Here is a 19,765-nt window from a genome sequence, read left to right on the forward strand (position 1 = left end):
GCTGCCGCTCCAGAGCTCTAGACTACAGAGCTGTTGGACAGCTGATTGGCCAACAACGCTCTAAGGTGGGGCTTCCTCTCGAGGTAGGGGCGTAAGTCTTATTGTAAAGTAATTAACAATCCTCCCAGCGTTAAATTGTTGCAGGGCAGCCGCTGGGATAGTGGGCAGGTCTCCACACCCAACTTTTAGCTGGGGTGCTGGTTGTGGGGGGAGCACCCTGTAAAATCCAGTCCATGGAAATACTGAGACTGAAACAGTATCTTGATCAAGTGTCCACTATCGTTATACTTGCCTGGGTTAACTTGCGCTATAAAGGGCATCTACGACATATTGATTTTGTTTTTACTAAATTACTTAACGATGTGGATTAAAATGAGCTTCGGAAACAGGAGCACTTTAGGTTACACCATCAAAAGAGAGTAGCTAGTCTTTATCGCATTGCTGTTGTGTGAGGCCTTGCTATGCGCAAATTGGCTGCCATGTTTCCTACACTGGCGACAGTTTGAAAATACTTCACTGGCTGTAAAGCGCTTTGGGATAACCAGAGGCCATGAATGGTCCCCCATTAAAACAAGACTTTCTTTCCATTTGAGTGCTTCATTTTCAGCCAACCTGCCTAACATGCCAAGTCACATAACAGTTTGCATCAATATATCTGCAGACCAAAATACAGGAATGAACAACAGAAGCAGTGCTTTTCCCACCCTTCCCCACTGATGCTTTAATTTACATCAGAGCACAAAATGTACAATGTAGGCAAACATAACAATTTACCACTAATTATACCCCTTAAAAAATGCCACGACACATAGGCAAGTATTATAGACTGAGAAATAGGAAAAGAAGCTTCATCAAAGCACATTGTAAGCATATGTTAGAATGGCTGGGAAAAGGTGAAGAATCGGCCACTGACTGCCGCTGGCAGGCATTTTATAGTTACCTTGCTTGAAAAGTCAAATGGTGCACAACTTCTGGTTCCACATTCAAAAGTGGCTCTTCCTGTCCTTTTCCAATGATGACTTGAGGGTCTTTCAAACCCAAACTTCGCCTCTCCACGTGTAGAATAATGGGGTCAGGGAGATGGCTTCTCATGACAAACAGAGGGCTGAGAAACAGCTGCAATTGAAACATAAGAAACCAAACATGCCTTAGTTCCAAAAAAAAAAATCAATATGTCAGCAAAGGGAAGGGTGGAGAAGAATGGCGATCCAGTTTGAGAAATAAAATAAATTTACTCCGTCATTCTTGTCTAAGTACAAAATATGCTCCTGACGATGTTGACTCGTTTAGGGTACAGTTCCAATGTTATTGATGGTGCAACAATAAACTGCAATTAGAGCGTACCTTTGGTTAATAGAAGCCAGCTGGTGAAGTCAAAACCAAGACACAGCTTTTCTTTATTGAGAGTTCAGTCTCATAGCTCTCCTCTCACACACCCAGTGTCCCAATTGTCCCCTATTTAAATGTGCTCCAAGTACTTAATTAAACAATGCTCTCCATCTGTGTATCTTAACAATATAACTAATATATTATTAACGCCTATAGTATGTAAACCATCCCAAAGCGCGTCACTGAAGAGTTATCATACTTGACACTGAGCCACATATGGGTGTATTATGGCAGGTGACCAAAAGCTTGGCTAATGGGGCAGGTTTTAAGGAGTGTGTTAAAGAAAAAGAGATAAAGAGAGATTGTATTCAAATAGCTGTTAGAATGTAAGAACATTAAAAAAAAAGCAGAAGTGGACTATAAAGCCCCTGAAGCCTGCTCCAACATTCAATAAGATATTTTCTGAACTTCTACATCAACTCCACTTTCCCATCCTAACCCTATACCCTTTGATTCCCTTAGTGCCCAAAACTCTATCGACATCTGTCCTGAATATACTCGTTGACTGAGCATCTACAGCTCTCTGGGGTAGAGAATTCCAAAGATTCACAACCCTCTGAGTGAAGAAATTTCTCCTCAGCTCAGTCCAAAATGGCTAACCCCTTATCTGGATGTTATAACTCCTAGTTCTAGGCTCTCCTGGAAGGGGAAACAATAAGCTATCAAGCCATCTAAGAGTTCTAAATTTTCCACTGAGATCATGTCTCATTCACCTAAACTCCAGATAATATAGGCCCATTATACTTAGACTCTCTTGATAGAAAGCAATCTCATAAACCTCTACTACATTCCTTCTGAAGCAACTATTTTCTCTTCCTTAGGTGACTAAATCTGTACACAGTACTGCAGATGTGGTTTTACCAAAGCCCTGTGTAATTGCAGCAAGTCTTCCTTACTCTTATACTCTAACCACACACCCACCTTGCAATAACATCATTTGTCTTTCTAATTGTATGCCGTACATGCATGCTAATATCCTGTGATTTGTGTACAAAGACCCTCAAATTTCCAGTAACATTCTTGCAACACAAGTGCCAGGCAATGATCATCTCCAACAAGAGAGAATCTAACCATCTCCCCTTGACATTCAATGGCATTACCATCGCTGAATACCACACTAACAACATCCTGGGGGTTACCATTGACCAGAAACTGAACTGGACGAGCCATATAAATAATGTGGCAGCAAGAGCAGGTCAGAGGCTGGGAATTTTGCAGTGAGTAACTCACCTCCTGACTCCCCAAAGCCTGTCCACCTTCTACAAGGCACAAATCAGGAGTGTGATGGAATACTCTCCACTTGCCTGCAGGAGTGCAGCTCCAACAATACTCAAGCACAACATCATCCAGCACAAAGTAGCCCACTTGATTGGCATCCCATTCACACCTTCAACATTCACTCCTTCTACCACCGACACACAGTGGCATCAGTGTGTACCATCTACAAGATGCATTGTAGCATCTCACCAAGGCTCCTTCGACAGCACCTTCCAAATTTGCAACCTCCACCACCTAGAAGGACAAGGGCAGCAGATGCATGGGAACACCATCCTTACTTGGAAATATATCGTGATCCTTCACTGTCACTGGATCAAAATCCTAGAACTCCCTCACAAACACCACAGGGACTGCAGTGGTTCAAGAAGGCGGCTCACCACCACCTTCTTAAGAGCAATTAGGGATGAGCAACAAATGTTAGCCTAGCCAGCGAAGCCCACATCCCATTGAATAACAATTCATTTCTCCAAAGACCATACCAACATTTACCAGTCTCTCACCTTGTAAAAAATATTCTGCTTTTCCATGCTTCCTACCAAAGTAGATAATTTCAAACTTCCACACCCTCCACCTGCTATCTCCTCCCTATCACTTAACTGGTCCATATCTCTTTCAGCTATTTGGCCTTGGAGGGCAACACAATATTGCCTAATAAACTCCTCACCAAAGTCTACACACTTTCTAGTTCTGGCACCATTGAAACCAGGGGAGTGAATAAATATATCAAAACTGTAGCTTGGTAGAAAAAAATTGGGTACCGGAGTTTTGGAAGGGCTGAAGAAGAATAAAACACTCACCACTCTCTGTTGTACAGGGGATTTGGCATCCAAGCTCAAACAAGTGCACCACACATGTAACGTGGAGCCATTTGAATTGGGCATCTGCAGTGATCAACAACAAGGAAACATGATTTAGTTATTTGAAGGCGGCTATGACAATATAAAAACTATGTTAAAATCAAATGGATTTCCACATAATAATGTTATGCTTGTTCCGTTCCTCCCTTTTTGAGGACTGATTCTACATGATTTTAAACAGGAGTGAGTTTGACCAAACTTCAAAATTTGTGCAATTATCTTGACTGGTGTTTTATGGCTAATTGCATTGCATCGCCAGCACTGATGCAAATTAGCTCTCATCCTACACTAACTCAAAGATGTCCATTATAATGGATTAAAACTGCATCAATTTGGCACTTCCTTAATGGGTCAAGCACACATGATGGAGGAGGAGGAGGAGGCTGGTAAAAGTGTTGCATGGTTTGGATTCATATTCGCTCCAGTTGGAGTAGATGGGAGGTTGTCAACTCTTTTTCAACTTCACAGATAATAGCTCTGTGTGATTAAGTATGCCTGTGTGTTCCACTGCTCGCTGTCATCAAAGCACGCAGCATACCTCGAAGATGTCCACACATAGCACTTGAAAATGAAATTGGTGTCATATAGCTATTAACGGCACTCACCGTCTGTAAGAAATGCAGCAGACACACACACACATTCTCTCTATTTTAAGGTGATTCCACACCCATTGTTAAGCATTTTGCACAAACCCACTCAGATATCCCAAACATTTTCAGTTGGGTTTATTTACCAATTCGGAATGACACCAGAGCTAAAAAAAAAGTTAAATTATGAGGACGGTTAGTACAGACTAGGGCCAGGATTTTCCAGTCCCATTGTGGCGGGACTGGCTGTGGGAGATTCGACAGCCCAGCCAAAAATCCATTGACTTTTGGACCAGATGATCACAGTGGCGGGCAGGGCCGGTAAATCCTGCCCTAGTTTTGTCTTCACTTTATTTCATGGGAAATCCAATGGATTACATAGAATATATGCACAGAAACAGGCCCTTTCACCCAACCAGTGCAGGCCAATGTTTATGCTTCACTTGAGCCTCTTTTCCCATCTAAATCATTCATTATAACCCTCTATTCCCAGTACAGTGTCTCAAATCCAGCTGGAGTTGCCTAAAAACTGCACATTTTTATTAGCTGCCTTGCATCATTTTTCATTGTTATTAAATGAGTAAAATAACTTACTGGCACAATTCGTCTAGGCGCTGCATTGGCACGATGGCGCACCAGCCTAGTTATTAGCTTTACGTGCTAGTCTTTTCCCGCGCTCCGAGTGGTCCAAATGATCCTTAACCCCACCTAACCTGTGTTCCCGAGTAGCTTTACTAGCACCTCCATACTTCAAATCCAGCACAGCCTGCGAGTCAGTCCTACTACCTTATTACTTAATTTTTTTCAAAACATCATTTCTTCACTACTCTGTATTTTTTTCAACCTTTAATAAGAAGAAATTTATTCATTTGATTTCACGTGTCACCTATTAATTGAATTAAGGTTCCGATTTTTTTCTCCGAAAACAGGCAAGATCCAAATTCCGGCACAGACTCAGTCCCGTGGTTGCTGGTTTTGAGGCACTGCACCCGTGTTGGATTTCTGGGTGACTATCTTATATTGATGGCCTCTAGTTATGCACTTCCCCAGAAGAGGGAGCATTCTTGCGAAACAATTGCGTTGCTGAAGATGATTAATGGAGTTGATATTGGGGAGATGGTAAGAAACTATTTCTTCTGACATGGGAGTCCAGGACAAACATACAAATTAGGAGCAGGAGTAGGTCACAGCCCCTCAAACCTGCTCCGCCATTCAATAAGATCAGGGTTGATCTGACTGTAACCTGAACCCCACATTTCTGCCTACCCCCGACAACCTTGTACCCTCTTGTTAATCAAGAGCCTATCTCGCTCTGCTTTAAAGAATTTGCTTTCACCATCTTTTGAGGAAGAGAGTTCCAAAGACTCATGACCCTCTAAAAGAAAAAATTCTCCTCATCTCTAGAGCCAGGCCATTCATGAGTGATGTCAGGAGGCATTTCTTCACATAAAGGATGGTGGAAATCTCTCCCCCAAAAAGCTGTTGAGGCTGGAGTGTTCAAGTAAAACTTTCAAAATTGAGCTCGATAGTTTTTTGTAAGGCTAGGGTATTAAGGGTTATGGAGCCAATGCAGGTAGGTGGAGATAATGTACAGATCAGCCATGATCAAACTGAATGGCTGAATGGGCCCTGAGGGACTTAATGATCTACTGCTGTTCCTTTGTTCATTACTAGTGATCCAAATGATTTCAATACCTGAATGACTGTGTTGCCATCAGATTGAAGAGACTCCAGACACACATCTGGTGACCAGCCCGTGTCATTCCCTTTAACCCTGATGCACAACTCAGTGAATTCTGTGTTCTCAAGAACAAAAGATGGTATCTTCTGATTCAATGGCAAGCAGCTAACATGTTCTTTGATCGACACTTGTCCATCCTGTCCGCTGCAGTGCTGCACCACCTTCAGTTCTATGTCCTGGTTTAAGTAACTGCAAATAGCTTGTCTTCCACAAATAATTATCTGAAAGGGAACAATATCAGAAACTGTTGGGTTTTTGCATGTGTGGTTTGATGAAATAAAGAAAGCAGAAAGAAACAAAATGCCTCACGTTTCTTGAGGACAATATTGCACATAATAATAATGGTCTTCACACACTTTCTTCACTTTCTAATACATATGGATTATTTTGAAATTATGCCAATCATTCTTGTATATTGTGCACAAGGCACAAAACCAGATTCCAAGTATATAGTTAGCCATGTATTGACAGAACCCCAAATATTTAAACATTGACACCACAGATATTGTTTATTTTGCAGATACACACTTCAGGTTTTTGATTTACCATAGAATCATAGCATAGGAGTAGGCCACTTGGCCCACTGTGACTGTGTCAGCACTTTGAGAGAGCTATCCAATTAGCCCCACTCCCTTGTACTTTTCCCATAGCTCTGTAAATGTTCCTCCTTTAACTACAGTATTTATCCAATTTCCTTTTGAAAGTTATTATTGAATCTGTTTCCACCACATTTTCAAGCAGTGCAGTCCAGATTGTAACAATTTGCTGCAAAAGAAATTTCTCATCCCTCCGCTGGTTCTTTTGCAAATTACCTTAAATCTGTGTCCACTGGCTACTGACCCTTCTGCCACTTGAAACCGTCTCTCCTTATTGCTTATTATCTGCCAAATCCTTCAAAATTTTGACCACCTCTATCAAGTCACCCCTGAATGTTCTTGACTCTAAGGAGTGCTGTTTTGAGTAACATTATACTTTCGGGCTTCCCACTACAGGAAGGACAATGGAGCTACAGAAAGGATCCAGTGAAGAATACTACAAATAGAGTAAAATGTTGTGAAGAAATGATTTTTAAAAAAAATTGGAGCCTTTTTTCATTGAAGAGAAGGTCACACAGGGGTCTAATTTCAAAATTATGAAGGGTTTTGAGAAGGTAAATAATGAAAATTTTGTTCCACTGGTTGTCCAATCAATAATAAAGAGGCATAAACTCAGAATTTTCCCAGGAGACTTCTGTGCTGTAACTATTCTATACTTTAGACATTCTTTACATATGTTTTTAGATCATGTAGAGTCAATATAACTAGTATAACAAATACAGTAACTATTACTTTGAGATTAAGCAGGACTGTTCAGCATTTGCTACGCTGTATTCAACATCTTTCAAAAGGCACATCTTATTTATGTTTTTAGTTGAGAATACACATATTTTTTTCCACTTCTTCCATGTTTAAATATTCAGCCTTAGCTTTTAAAGAGGGATCTTCTCAAAAACAGAATGAAATGGAAAACATATTTATAGACCACAAACTCCAACATTTCTCTTCCGTATTTAAAGGGTTATGATATAAAAAAAAAAATGGCTGGTCTTTTATATGCAACCACATGAAAGAAACTTACTTGTTTTTGCACACTGTTAAGTGGCTGCACTTTGATGATCAGTGATGCTGTTCTTCCCTTGTACTGGATACTTCTAACAAATGTGCCTATGTTGTCCACACTGAATGGCTCGGACCAGCGCCAGTTTCCCCAGCCCTCGATACAGATGTGAAGCAGCTGCACAGAACAATGAACATGTTTGTATTGACTGTGATAAACCAGTGTAACCCACAACATTTTGTGATACTGACAAGTTTTCTCTAAAATGATTTGTTTCAATCTATTTATAGGATGGCAACACATAAACATAGGGAAGGTCAGTGGGCAACATTCTATTTTAGAACTGATCAATCGATTTGAGGAGAGGTATACTTTGTCATGGTACCAGTGTCACTGTTGGATTACTTGTGCACAAACTACAGTGGATACAGAATCTCTTAAAAGAAAGATTTGCATTTTATGTAGTGCCTTTCATGACTGCCAGACATCTCAAAGCGCCTTACAGCCAATGAAGTATTTTTGAAGCATAGTCACTGCATTTAAAAACACGGCAGCCAATTTGCACACAAGCTCCCACAAATATTGAAATAACGACCAGATAATCTATTTTTTGTGATGTTGTTTGAGGAATGAATATTGGCTAGGTCACCAGGGGATAACTCCCTTGCTCTTCTTTGAAATAGAGCCATGGCATTTTTATGTCCACTTGCGAAGGCGGACAGGGGCCTCGGCATAACATCTATTCTGAAATATGGCACCTCCAGCTGTGCAGCATTTCCTCAGTAATGCACTGGAGTGTTCCCCTTGATTTTTTGGAACTTGAGCACACAACCTTGTGAATCAGAGGTGAGAGTGCTACCAACTGAGCAACGGCTGACATGTTTAAGCATGAACTAGATATTTTGGCACTGAATCCTGTCCTTGTAGCAACTTCAAGAAGGTAATAGAGTAGTTTAGGTGTTTTTAAATGCGAATGTGATATTTACCTCAACTTGTATTTTGAGTTTCAGTCTTGACGGAAGGTGACAAGGTGCTCCAGAACTGATAAGGTTACAACAATTTTTTGACCCCAGATCTACTGCTCAGAAATTTCCTTAGTATATCAGCAACAAATTTCTCTATCAGGCTGAGTGACAATTAAAACAATCTGAGCTCCTATATTGTTGATCAGATATCAAAATCTGCTACTTAAACCAGTACTAGTTGAATCCTATGGTAGTCCTCATGGCAAAATGACCCTAAAACTTAATTCCAAATTGTTTAATATGTGTGATGTGACTCCCAGTTAGTGTCTGGAGGTGGAAATCAGGGAGGTGGTGGCGTAGTGGTAATATCACTGGACTAGTAATCCAGAGGCCCAGGCTAATGCTTTGAGGACATGGGTTCAAATCCCACCATGGCAGCTGGTGGATTTAAATTCAATTAATATTCTGGAAATGGAAGATGGCCATGACAACGATCATTAATTGTTGCAAAAACCTATCTGGGAAGGAAACCTGCCATCCTTACCTGTTCTGGCCTACACGTGATGCCAGACACACAGCAATGTGCTTGACTCTTTATCTGCCTCCTGCAATGGCCTAGCAAGCCACTCAGTTCAAGGGCAATTGCGAATGGGCAACAAATGCTGGCCTTGCCAGTGAGGCCCACATCCCATGAAATAATATTTTTAAAATTATGCTTCGTGATGTACAGGTTCACTGTCAATCTGCATAGCATCGAGAGCAAAGCAACTTCTCTCTTTGAGCTTTGTTAGTTACTAAGCAGCCGTTCACTCAATCATCTTACTTAACATGAGTTTAAAAATAGGGAATATCTCCCCCTCCATCATACATATATCCAGATGCATGCGCATTCAGAGGACAGCTTTCCATTTTAACTTGTGGCAACTTTCAATGCTACCACTACAATCAAGAAAGAATGAAAATAGTCAAGACCCAAATTACACTAAGTCAATTAACAATGGCCCAGATTTCATCAAATGGCCAGTGGCTCATTAAACGTGCCTACAATCTTTCAATGGGCTTTTTCACTGGAACTTGCCGTGATTAGAAATTGACTTCAGCACATAGAGACGAGTTTGGACTTGTGTGAACAATACCAGCAGATGTGTATGTCTTTCACCAATCATATTGAAGAATCCTTACTGAAACATGCAGGGAGAGAAATCTGTTCACATGGTACCACATCAAGCTATGCAGACTTCCCACAACTTACTGGGGCAGGAAGTGGCCCCCAGTGAACAAACACAAATCCACGTTCCCTCGCAGAGTTTGAAACAGGGTGTGTTAGAATATTTCATTCAATGCCAAATCTTGTATAGAAAATGAAATAGAGAAAGAAGGGATTTCGAGAGAGCAAGATAAAATAGATACAAAGAAAAACATTTATGTTTTTTTAAATCTTCAAAATAATTAAAATTGGATGGAATTAGACTCCACACTTGAAAAAGTTACTTCTCAGTGCCAGAGAGGTTTTTCTCAGTAAATAAGACTTATCACGCTGTTAAAAATACAATAACACTGGAATGGGCAAACCTTAACCTTTCCTGGGGGGCAGTTTAATGAACATCTAGTGATAAGTACTACGCACCATTCCATGTATTTCAATGGTGAGGCTATGGGTGAGAGTCTGCCATAGCGCAGCTTCTGGAGGAGCAGGAGTAACTCAAACAGAAAATTCTGCATTTCTGCTTTTATCAGCACATGTGCGGTTGCCAGAGGTTGATGTCCAATTTATTCTGCAATAATGCTGAGTGCTGATAGCTTCAATGTTAGTTTCACTGCATAAACTGAGATATTGCTTTAAACTCTCTGCCTAGGCCAAAAAGATATGAAGGCTGCAAAACACTCTTTTCCAATTATGATCACTACCTGAAGGTTATTTATCAGGGAAAAGCTACAGCATACAGAAGAGATATATATTAATGTTACTGCGGACATATATATTAAGTTTACAGCAGAGTTATATATATTTTGTAATCCAAACAAAACAATTGAGGTGCAGGCCATTTTAAAAAATAAACGTAATGGATTTATTATGTTAGTAGCTAGTAAGATGGCTAAAACTATAATAATTTTGGAAAGCCAAAAGATATAATTGTCATTTCAATTCCGAATATGACTAAGTCTGTCGATTTTGGAAACCAACACCGGGAGGCTTCACTGATGTAAGTAGCTTTGGGGCACATTTGGCCAGGCACCCGGCTCTCTTGCACGTACGTCTGTATGCAATTAATTTGTTTAATTTATAAATATTAGTTAATGCCAAAGAAAAACAGCCACAGCAGTCAGATCCATTTGGCCAGTTAGAAAATCAGCAAGGAAAGTAAATAGATGGGGATCATGTAGACAGTAAAGCCCTGAATGTTTCTATTGGATCAGCTAGTAGCAGTTGGGAAAATTTACATTGGAAGTAATAAAAAACCTTCGCGAGTTAAAGGGCACCTATTAATTTACCTTGGGTTGGTTAAGTACAGCTCATATTTTCTGTTTAAATTAACTCTGTTAATGCAGCATGGGCATGTAATGTAAGGATGCATGCATGCACAGCTGTACAATTCTCCTGTTCATAGAGGCACTCAAGGTCCCATCATCACATCTAGAGTAATGAAGAAAGAGTCTGCTGGTGTAAGATTCGCGATTTGCAATAGTGTTAAGTAGGACGTTAGACAATTGGACAAAAGGCATCCAACATATTTAGCTAAAAGGTCAGAGGCAAGAAGAGAAGCGAGTTATTAAGAATCTGGAATGCAGCTCCTGAAAGGCTGGTGGAAAGGAGATAGCAGAACAGGCGATCAAAAGCTTAGTCAGAGATAGCTTTTAAACAGCATCTTAAAGGATGGTGATGCAGCCAGAGGTTTATGCTTTTTGCCCCATTGGAAGCCTCTGCCCCTTTCCGAGCCCATGTATAACTAAAACACTCCTTCGTGCCTTAATAACTCAAGATTTTGTTACATCAATGCTTTCCTGGTCAGCCTCCCATTCTCCAATTTCCATAAATTTCAGCTCATCCAAAACTCTGCTGCCATATCCTATTCAGCACCAAGTTTCATTCACCCAACATCTTCTCTTCTTGTTTCCATAGTTGGTTCCTGATCTCCCAACACCTCCTATTTAAAATGAGCAGAATTAAATCCTGGATGGGCTCATCCCTCCCCATCATGGTAACCTTCTTCCCTTGTGCATTCCTACAGCTCTGATCTCGTAAGTACCTCAGTCCTTTCTCCCTAACCATTCAGTGGCTTTTATTTTCAGCCGTCTGGGCTCTAAGCTCTGATTTTTCTCCCTAAATCGATCTGTCACTCTACCTTCCTCTCCTCCTTCAAGAGTCTCATTAAGACCTCTCTCTGCCCAAGCGTTTAATTTATGTGTCAGTATGCTGCAGGGTAAGTTCACAAACCTTTGCTGGGCTGTATGGGATAGATGCATAACATTTCCTTGCAAGTACAGAGACTAGGTGAGAAGGGGGGCGTTCCAGAGACATTTTGTATAAATGTTTGGTCACAGCATAGAACTGAGAGTACTGCTTTGTTGCCTTAATGTTTAACAAAAATAACTGATAAATTGCATTATTTTCAAAAAAAAGATTAACTTCCCATATATTTGCTTTTCTAATTATTACATTGTGGCCCAGAACGTGCTTGGGAGTGGGGCATCTTACAACATCCACCATTAGTTAGATTTATTCCCTCAAGCATTCTTTGCATTGTGAGTTACTGGAAGTGTGAATTGAGAACAGTTGAGCAAGGGCAATGGGGCATCTGGGAGCTCAGTGAACTACAAGAAGCACAGTCTATCTCCTTAAGCAATGAGATTTAAGGATTTAAATAACAGGGAATGACTGAGAAGGACACAGGGCATATTAGAGTCAAATCAGGCACAGAAAGAAATAAAGAGAAGGGAAGAAAGATTGGATTAAGAGGGAAAAAGAGAGACAGAAGGCAAAGTACAGAATATTTTAAATTTTAAAATCTCTAACAATTTACTCGCTGTAGGGGTGAGACACCCCCTTTCTGGGACTGAGGGGTTGGCATAGCAGGAACATAAATCTCCTCATTAAAAGGGTACTGAAGCCATTAAGTACTAACCTTACCTTTCTGTGCCAAGTTTAATGGGAAATTAATGTACAAATGCAGCAGTTTCATGAAACTCACAGATGGGTTGAGATTGAGCTGCTGCTTTTGTGAGGCTAATGCCAAGTGACACACATAGTCCAGTAACTTGGTTGGGCGTGGGTATACTTATCAGAAAAGGACTTACAGGGTGGATCTCTTTGTTGAAAATAAAAGGCGGAGGGGTGACCTAATAGAGGTCCTTAAAATTCTGAAGGGTTTTGATAGAATGGATCAAAAGAGAATGTTTCCACTTGAGGGGAAGAGCATAACTGAAGGCCATCAATATAAGATAGTCAGCAAGAAGTCCAATAGGGAATTGAGAAGAAATTTCTTCACCTAAAGAGGGATAGGAATGTAGAACTTGCTAACACATGGGGAAAAATTTTCCCCCCGTTTGGGGGTGGGGGGAGAATGCGGGAGCGGGCGTTGGCGTGCCCCCCTCCTATCGCCCCACCCCTTTTGGGGGCGTGCCACCATTTTACAATGAAGGCCCACCCAGCGTGATGTCCGCCAGGAAGCGCTATGCGCTCCCTGTGCAGGCAGCGGGGGGATTTTTTCAGTCGGGAGTGCGCTCATTCGTGCAAAAGAGTGCACTGACCTCCCTGAGGCTAAGTGCTGCAATGAAAATTTGCAATGAAAATGATAGAAAAATTTCCCTGACAGGTGCCCTCATGTGACACTGTCACACGAGTTGGGACATGTCTATAACTTTAACTGAAGCCTTTATTAAAAATTTAAATACCATCATTAAACCTCATCGCACCCGTGGATGAGGTTTCATGCTTTTTCTGAAGCCCACCAGGGCTCCCGGCCTGCCCGCCAACCTTAAGGTTGGACAGGCAGGCCAATTAATGATTTTAATTAGTTTCTCAATGGCCTCAATAGGCCGTTGACAGGTCGGCGGGCGCGCTGCTGACTCAGCTGCACCCCCGCCGACCTGAAAATGGAAATACGTGGGGTGACGTTGGGAATTCCACCCGACGTCACCGCGCGTCATTTTACGTGTTGGCGAGCAGGCCCCGCCCCCGCTCGGCGACCGGAAGATCCTGCCCATGCGGCCCCCTCATCAACCTGTAACCTGACGCGCGGTGACGTTGGGTGGGCGTTCCGAAATCACCGCACGTCATGTAGATTTTCAGTTCGGTGGGCGCACAGCAGAGCCGACTGTGCACCCGCCGAACTGTCAAAGGCCCATTAAGGCCATTTAAAACCTAATTAACTCAATTAAAGGAGCTGCCCGTCCAACCTTAAGGTTGGCGGGGGGGGGCAGGCGAAGAGCCCAGGCGGCCTTCGCATTTTTCATGAAACCTCATCCACGGGCGTGATGAGGTTTCGTGAAGTGCTTTAAAATTCAATAAATTCGGGGGCACCGTTCGGGTTTGCACTCGCTCCCGCCTGCCCGCCCCTGCTCAACCCCCCGACAGGGGGAAAATTCAGCCCATGGAGTGGTTGAAGTGAAGGGTATAGATGTACTGAAAGGGAAGCTAGGCAAGCATTTGAGAGAGAAGGGATTAGATGAGAAAAGATAGGGAGGAGGCTTGTGTGGAGCATAAACACCAGAATGGGCTGGTTGGGCTGAATGGCCTGTTACGAGCTGTACATCCTATGTAATCCGATGCAACATGTGGCAATTCACAATTCACCAGCTTTCTCTTCCTTGTCACAAGTCGTGAAACAAATTACATATTAATAATGGTCAGCACCATTAAAGCCTATTCGCTCCCCATTATTTTGGCAGCAAATTCTGGGTCCATTCTTTGTAATCAAACAATCACATGAGACCCATCTGTTATTTGGATTTTGCACAATTTATCCTTTGTTTTTCAATTCAAGTTCTTTTTGTTGAAGACATTCAGGATTAGCTCCTTTTTAAATTCCTTAAATGCTTTAGGTTCCATGGGAATGCATCACATTGGGCTGGATTTTATGGGGCCTGTAAGGCGAGGCCTCCGCTCCTTTCTCCAGAAGTCCTGCCTTAGAGAGCTGCAGTCCAATCTGATGCCAACTGGGAGCGATGGCTGCTGTTGAGACTACAGGCAGTCCCACCATGCCGAGGAGCCCAGGTAAGTTCAGGCTCAGGAGTCGTGGTGAGGGTCCAGGTTCAGAGGCCAGGGGATAGGGTTTTGGGGGGGGGGGGGGGGTGGAAATGACCTCAAACGTGTGGGCACCTCTGATGGGCTCAGAGCCAAAAAGGTCTCCCCCTTGCTCCACATCAGCCCGCACAGCTAAAGCTGCAGGACTCCCCTCACAGCATGGGCCTCCGCCTTCTTTATCCCGTTATCCCTAGAAAGACTCAACTTTTCTGCACCTATCTACTACTTCCAATCGGCACTGAACAATTGATCAGCATTTACATTGCCGGCTGCTGTTTGAACAATGGCCAGTTGGTAGGGGTCTGAAGCATTGCTCCAACTATTCCCCAGGGCAAATCAGCGGATTCTAGGCAGAGTGGGACAGAAGTGGGGGCCACTGGGGGGCAGGAAGGATTGGAAAAATAAATGCATTAATATCTAGTAAAGGGTAGAATTTAAGCAGTAAGCACTGATGATAGAATATCCTGTGCAAACAGCTCTGTTGGGAAAAATCACCAGTGGATCACAACCAGTCAGGCCTGAATAACACAGACAGTAAAATAGATTGAGAGGCTGGAGAATTCACTCAATTACTTTCAACAGTCATGGAGATGTTTCACAGAGTTTCATGTCCTCAGATGTTTTATCTTGTTTATTTACCCACTTCAGGATGTTAAATAAACTGTGTAAGATGCCGTGGCAATTCAAACTGACACATGCTGTTAAAGGCTAATGGGCCAAGCACTTTCTATCCTTAATCCTACTTTCTATCCTTATTCATACTTTCCTATGCTTTTACTGCCCTCATTTACAAATACTCATACCTGTTTCTTCTCTGCCTGAATCAAAGATAGCGCCTTGTAGACAGATATGGTTGGATTTAAAACAAAACAAAAACAGAATTACCTGGAAAAACTCAGCAGGTCTGGCAGCATCGGCGGAGAAGAAAAGAGTTGACGTTTCGAGTCCTCACGACCCTTCAACAGAGTTGACGTTTCGAGTCCTCACGACCCTTCAACAGAGTTGTTGAAGGGTCATGAGGACTCGAAACATCAACTCTTTTCTTCTCCGCCAATGCTGCCAGACCTGCTGAGTTTTTCCAGGTAATTCTGTTTTTGTTTTGTTTTGGATTTCCAGCATCCACAGTAGTTTTTTGTTTTTATTATTATGGTTGGATTTAACCAGATGGAGTGCAGTGGTTCAAAAAGGCAGCTCACCATCACCTTCTCAAGGGCAATTTGGCATGGCCAATAAATGCTGGCCTTGCCAGTGATGCTCATATCCCATGGAAGAGGAGGTCGTGTTTTATAAATTCATATTATTCCGGGATGATATCAAAAGGAATTATATATTTCTGTTTCTTAAGTGGCTGTGCATTTGCCTTCATTGTGTGCCCAGGATAGTTTGTTTGTTTTAAAACAAAGCTGGGGTGCTCAGGAAATCTTTTAAAATATTTTCCTCTGCTAGTGCAGAAATACCTTGGCTTGTAGCCTCACATTTTGCCAATGTGTTCACTATCTCATCATGGTGTCTAGCATTTAATTCAATGCTGCTTCATGAACAAGTGCAGGATATATAAAAAGAAGCACATCTTAAAACTGGCGTAGGCAATGGAATTAATGTAAGGATATATCAAGTACTTTACAGATGTCATTCTGGCCTGATTTTCTTTGTGGTAAGTCCATTTTTGCAATTTTTGTTAAATGTTAATCTCCTGAAATTTCAACTGGACCAGACACTACATCTTGTTCCTAATGGAAATGCGTCATACTAGTGGGAACACTGCCAGATCAATCACATTTCATTATCAAACTAGGTAGATCTCCATTGGTATGGATTGACGTGGGAGACGACATTTATTGATTGCAGTCCTATTGATTAGTGAGGTTTCCGCCAGGAATCTTTAAATCAAACTGAATCATTAAAAGGTTATACTTGAACACCTCTGCCAGTCATCTCCTTCAATGATAGGAGCTGAAAGATGTTTATGGTTAAATTCTCTCTGCTGTGCTTCACAGAGCCAGGAAAACGTTGAGGATACTAGGTTCAATCAATCAATCATGGCAAAATATTTTTAAGCATTGATTATTTTGCTGTTGGACTAATCAGAACTAAATTAAAACCAATTAACATTAATAATAAGAGCATAAATCACCTGCAAAGAGAAAAGACAGGCTCATATTTTGAGTGCAGTGGCTTTGTCAGACTGGAAATTGAAAGAAGCTCAATCTTCTTTCAAGAACTGGGGAAATAACAACATAGTCCCCGTTATTTACGGGGAGGGAGCTGTAGCAGCTGAGAAACCCAGAAATTCCAAATTTAATGGCAGGGCCTCAGGCTCCTGGTTGAGAGACCAGTAGGCTGTCGGGTAAGAAGGCCTACAATAGAAGGTCATTGCCAGTGGAGAGGAGGGAGGGTGAGCCTGTTCAAAGATGGTAGGGAGGGGTGGGGGGCAGGGGGAATTGTGGCTTGAAGTGATCATGAAGGCGGGGGTGTGGGTAGGATTGTTGAATATCGTGGGAGTAGAAGTAGTTTCACTTGCAGGAGCTGGTGGAAAACCACTCCTTCTCCTCCTGGCCCATGAGCAGTGCTAGAGACGTAGATATTTTCCAGATCCAACCATTCTTGCTTTCCTTCAGCTGCTACTTATCCAACCCCTCAGAAACTGGGTGCAGCCATTAAATCTAAGTGGCTGCTAAAATTTAAGGCACATGGTCACATTACATTTAAGATAACTGACCTGCATCTCAACAGTGGGTTAGTCACCTGTCTCACACAAACCTCCTTGCATCCTATGTTATCAAACCCCATCAGCATATCCTTCTATTCCTTTCCCTTTCATGTGTTTATCTAGCTTCCACTTAAATGTATCTATGATATTCATCTCAATCTCTACTGTGGTAGCGAATTTCACATTCTAAAGATAAAGAGATTCCTCCTGAACCCCCAGCTGGGTTCATTAGTGACTATGGACAGCATATTATTGGGCGGGGGGGAGGTTGGGTTACTCACTCGCTCAGTCCCCAGGAAGCAAAGTTGGCATGGAACCAGCCTGTCATGCAGCCGTAACATGCTGCAGGGGTGCTGAAATGGGACAATGTGCGGCTTCCACCCCTCGCTGTGGAAGAAGTCCCGCCCTCAAAAGCTGCTGGCCAATCCGATTGGCCCACAGCTCCATCAGTTCCAGCAGCGCCAAGAGCGCATTAGTGGGCACTGCAAGCAGGCCCAAGAAGAAAGCCCATGGATCCCAGAGCAAGGTAAGTCTAGGGTCTTGGGGGCAGGAAGGGTTTGGGCAGTTTACAGGGGCAGCACAGAGGGGTTGGGAGTGGTGTGTTTTATAGAGCAGTGGAGTATGAAGAACAGGAAAGGGGAGGGGTTATATCTGAGGGGAGCTGCCCTCAGATTCAGAAGGGCAGCCCCCGAAAATAGTACACCTCCTTCCCTCCTGCCTTTGAGAAAGATTTTTTTTAAATATTTAAATTATGCCAACCGTATTATGGCATGTGCAGCAAATTAAAGGAAGCAATTGGCTTGTTAACAAGCTCAATTGATCCTTGATTAAATATGGTTGGTGGGCTCCTGATTTCGGCACCAGCCCACCCCTCCCCCCGTATTTTGGGGCTGAGGTGGTGGAGGCCTCCACTGCTGAAAACATGCTCAGTGGGGGCATGTGAAATGCAGTCCACACTGTAACCTCTCCAGTCTGGGAAGCTATTGCTCAGAAACACCAGTTGTCTGGAAATCTTTTGATCAAACCGAAGCAATTCATGGCATCATCATCTTAATGCAGTTTTTTGGGAGTGGGACCATGGAAGATACAATACTTGAAAAAGTAAATTAATTTTTAGTACTGCTTTATAATGGGCTACAACCTCCGAACTCCTCAGCGTCGGATTTGGGGGGGTATCTCAAAGATGCGCTGGGGAATCTCTCTGGGAAGTTCTCAGGTAAGGGTTTGCACGGCAATTGCCTAGAAGTGCACATTTCCTCTGGACAACTGCACTGCATTGGGAACCATCTGAAAATGCGGTTTAAAGGGCAAACTTTGGATGGTCCTGCCAGAGTTATGCCAATAGTTACCTAGAAAAGGTTAGAAGAATTAAAACCTCTTCTAACTTCTGAGTAATTATTATAAAGACCCAGACCAATCCCCCCATGGAACTCCCCCCACAGCCTCAGCGCCCCAGCGTACTCCCTCACCCGATTAAACAACCTCCCACGGTATTCCCTACTCACTGACCCTCCGTGAGATCCCCTCCCCACCCAATTCCTCTCCCGACAGCCCCTGCCCCCACGGGCCTGACTCTTACCCTCTGATCTGACCCTCCATCTCCCGCCCCCATGTCTGACCTACAATCCTGAAATTCCAAACACTCCCCCCACCCCAGCCCAGCACAGCCCCAGCCCCTCCGGATGTCTGACACCCCCCCCAGCACCCCCTACACCAATGTCCGACTGCCCCCCCCCCACACCGATGTCCGACCCTTCCAACCCCACCCCCCCCAATGTCCGACACCCCAGCCACCCACCCTCCCGAATGTCCAGCCTGCTCCATCCCCTCCCGATGTCCAACACCCCCCCAGGCAAATGTCCAGCCTGCTGCATCCCCTCCCTATGTCCGACTCCCGCCTCCCCCCACACCACCCTCGCTGTCCGACCCCCTCCCCCATCCCCACCTGACCTCCAAGCACCTCTACTCCCACCAAATCCTTTTCACTTACCTTCTCCCTGGCCTGTCAATTTCAATAGGACCTTTAAACTAACCTGCTTTACAGCAGCTAGTGCTGTCAAAAAGGGGGCGTGCCCTCCTTCAATTCGACGGTGCTGGACTTCGGAGACAGCTGTGCTGCCTGGATCTCATCCGGCCTGAGTTGGAAGGTTGGGCGAGACAGGCACGGAAGAAATTTGGCATCGGTAAGTGAGCACAGAGTGGCAATCCGACGCTGATTGCCATTCCAAGGAAGTTACAGCCCATTGTTTTATCAATGTTTTATGCTTCAGGTAAACAATCATATCAATGCTGTTTTCCAGTTCACACGCTTATGGTTAGGCATTGTAACGTCATTCTATAATCCAGAAAATTCTAAAAATCTGGAGAGGACTTGGTTCCAAGCATTCCTGACTGGAGA

At 43.1% G+C, this 19,765-nt stretch overlaps 1 protein-coding gene across 3 annotated transcripts in view; it reads right to left on the reverse strand.

The window, feature by feature from the left end:
* vps13b (vacuolar protein sorting 13 homolog B) overlaps positions 1–19,765 on the reverse strand; it is a 1,109,808-nt gene that overhangs the window by 64,365 nt on the left and 1,025,678 nt on the right. For all 3 annotated transcript variants that reach the window (XM_078541117.1, XM_078541119.1, XM_078541118.1), the window contains exons 44-47: positions 7,470–7,625; positions 5,807–6,073; positions 3,465–3,548; positions 941–1,116 (exon numbers count right to left, since the gene is read on the reverse strand). In XM_078541117.1, coding sequence (XP_078397243.1) covers positions 941–1,116; positions 3,465–3,548; positions 5,807–6,073; positions 7,470–7,625 — 683 coding nt within the window. The remainder of the gene's footprint in view (positions 1–940; positions 1,117–3,464; positions 3,549–5,806; positions 6,074–7,469; positions 7,626–19,765) is intronic.

Source organism: Cetorhinus maximus, chromosome 4 (genome assembly GCF_964194155.1).
Source record: "Cetorhinus maximus chromosome 4, sCetMax3.hap1.1, whole genome shotgun sequence".
NCBI lineage: Eukaryota > Metazoa > Chordata > Chondrichthyes > Lamniformes > Cetorhinidae > Cetorhinus > Cetorhinus maximus.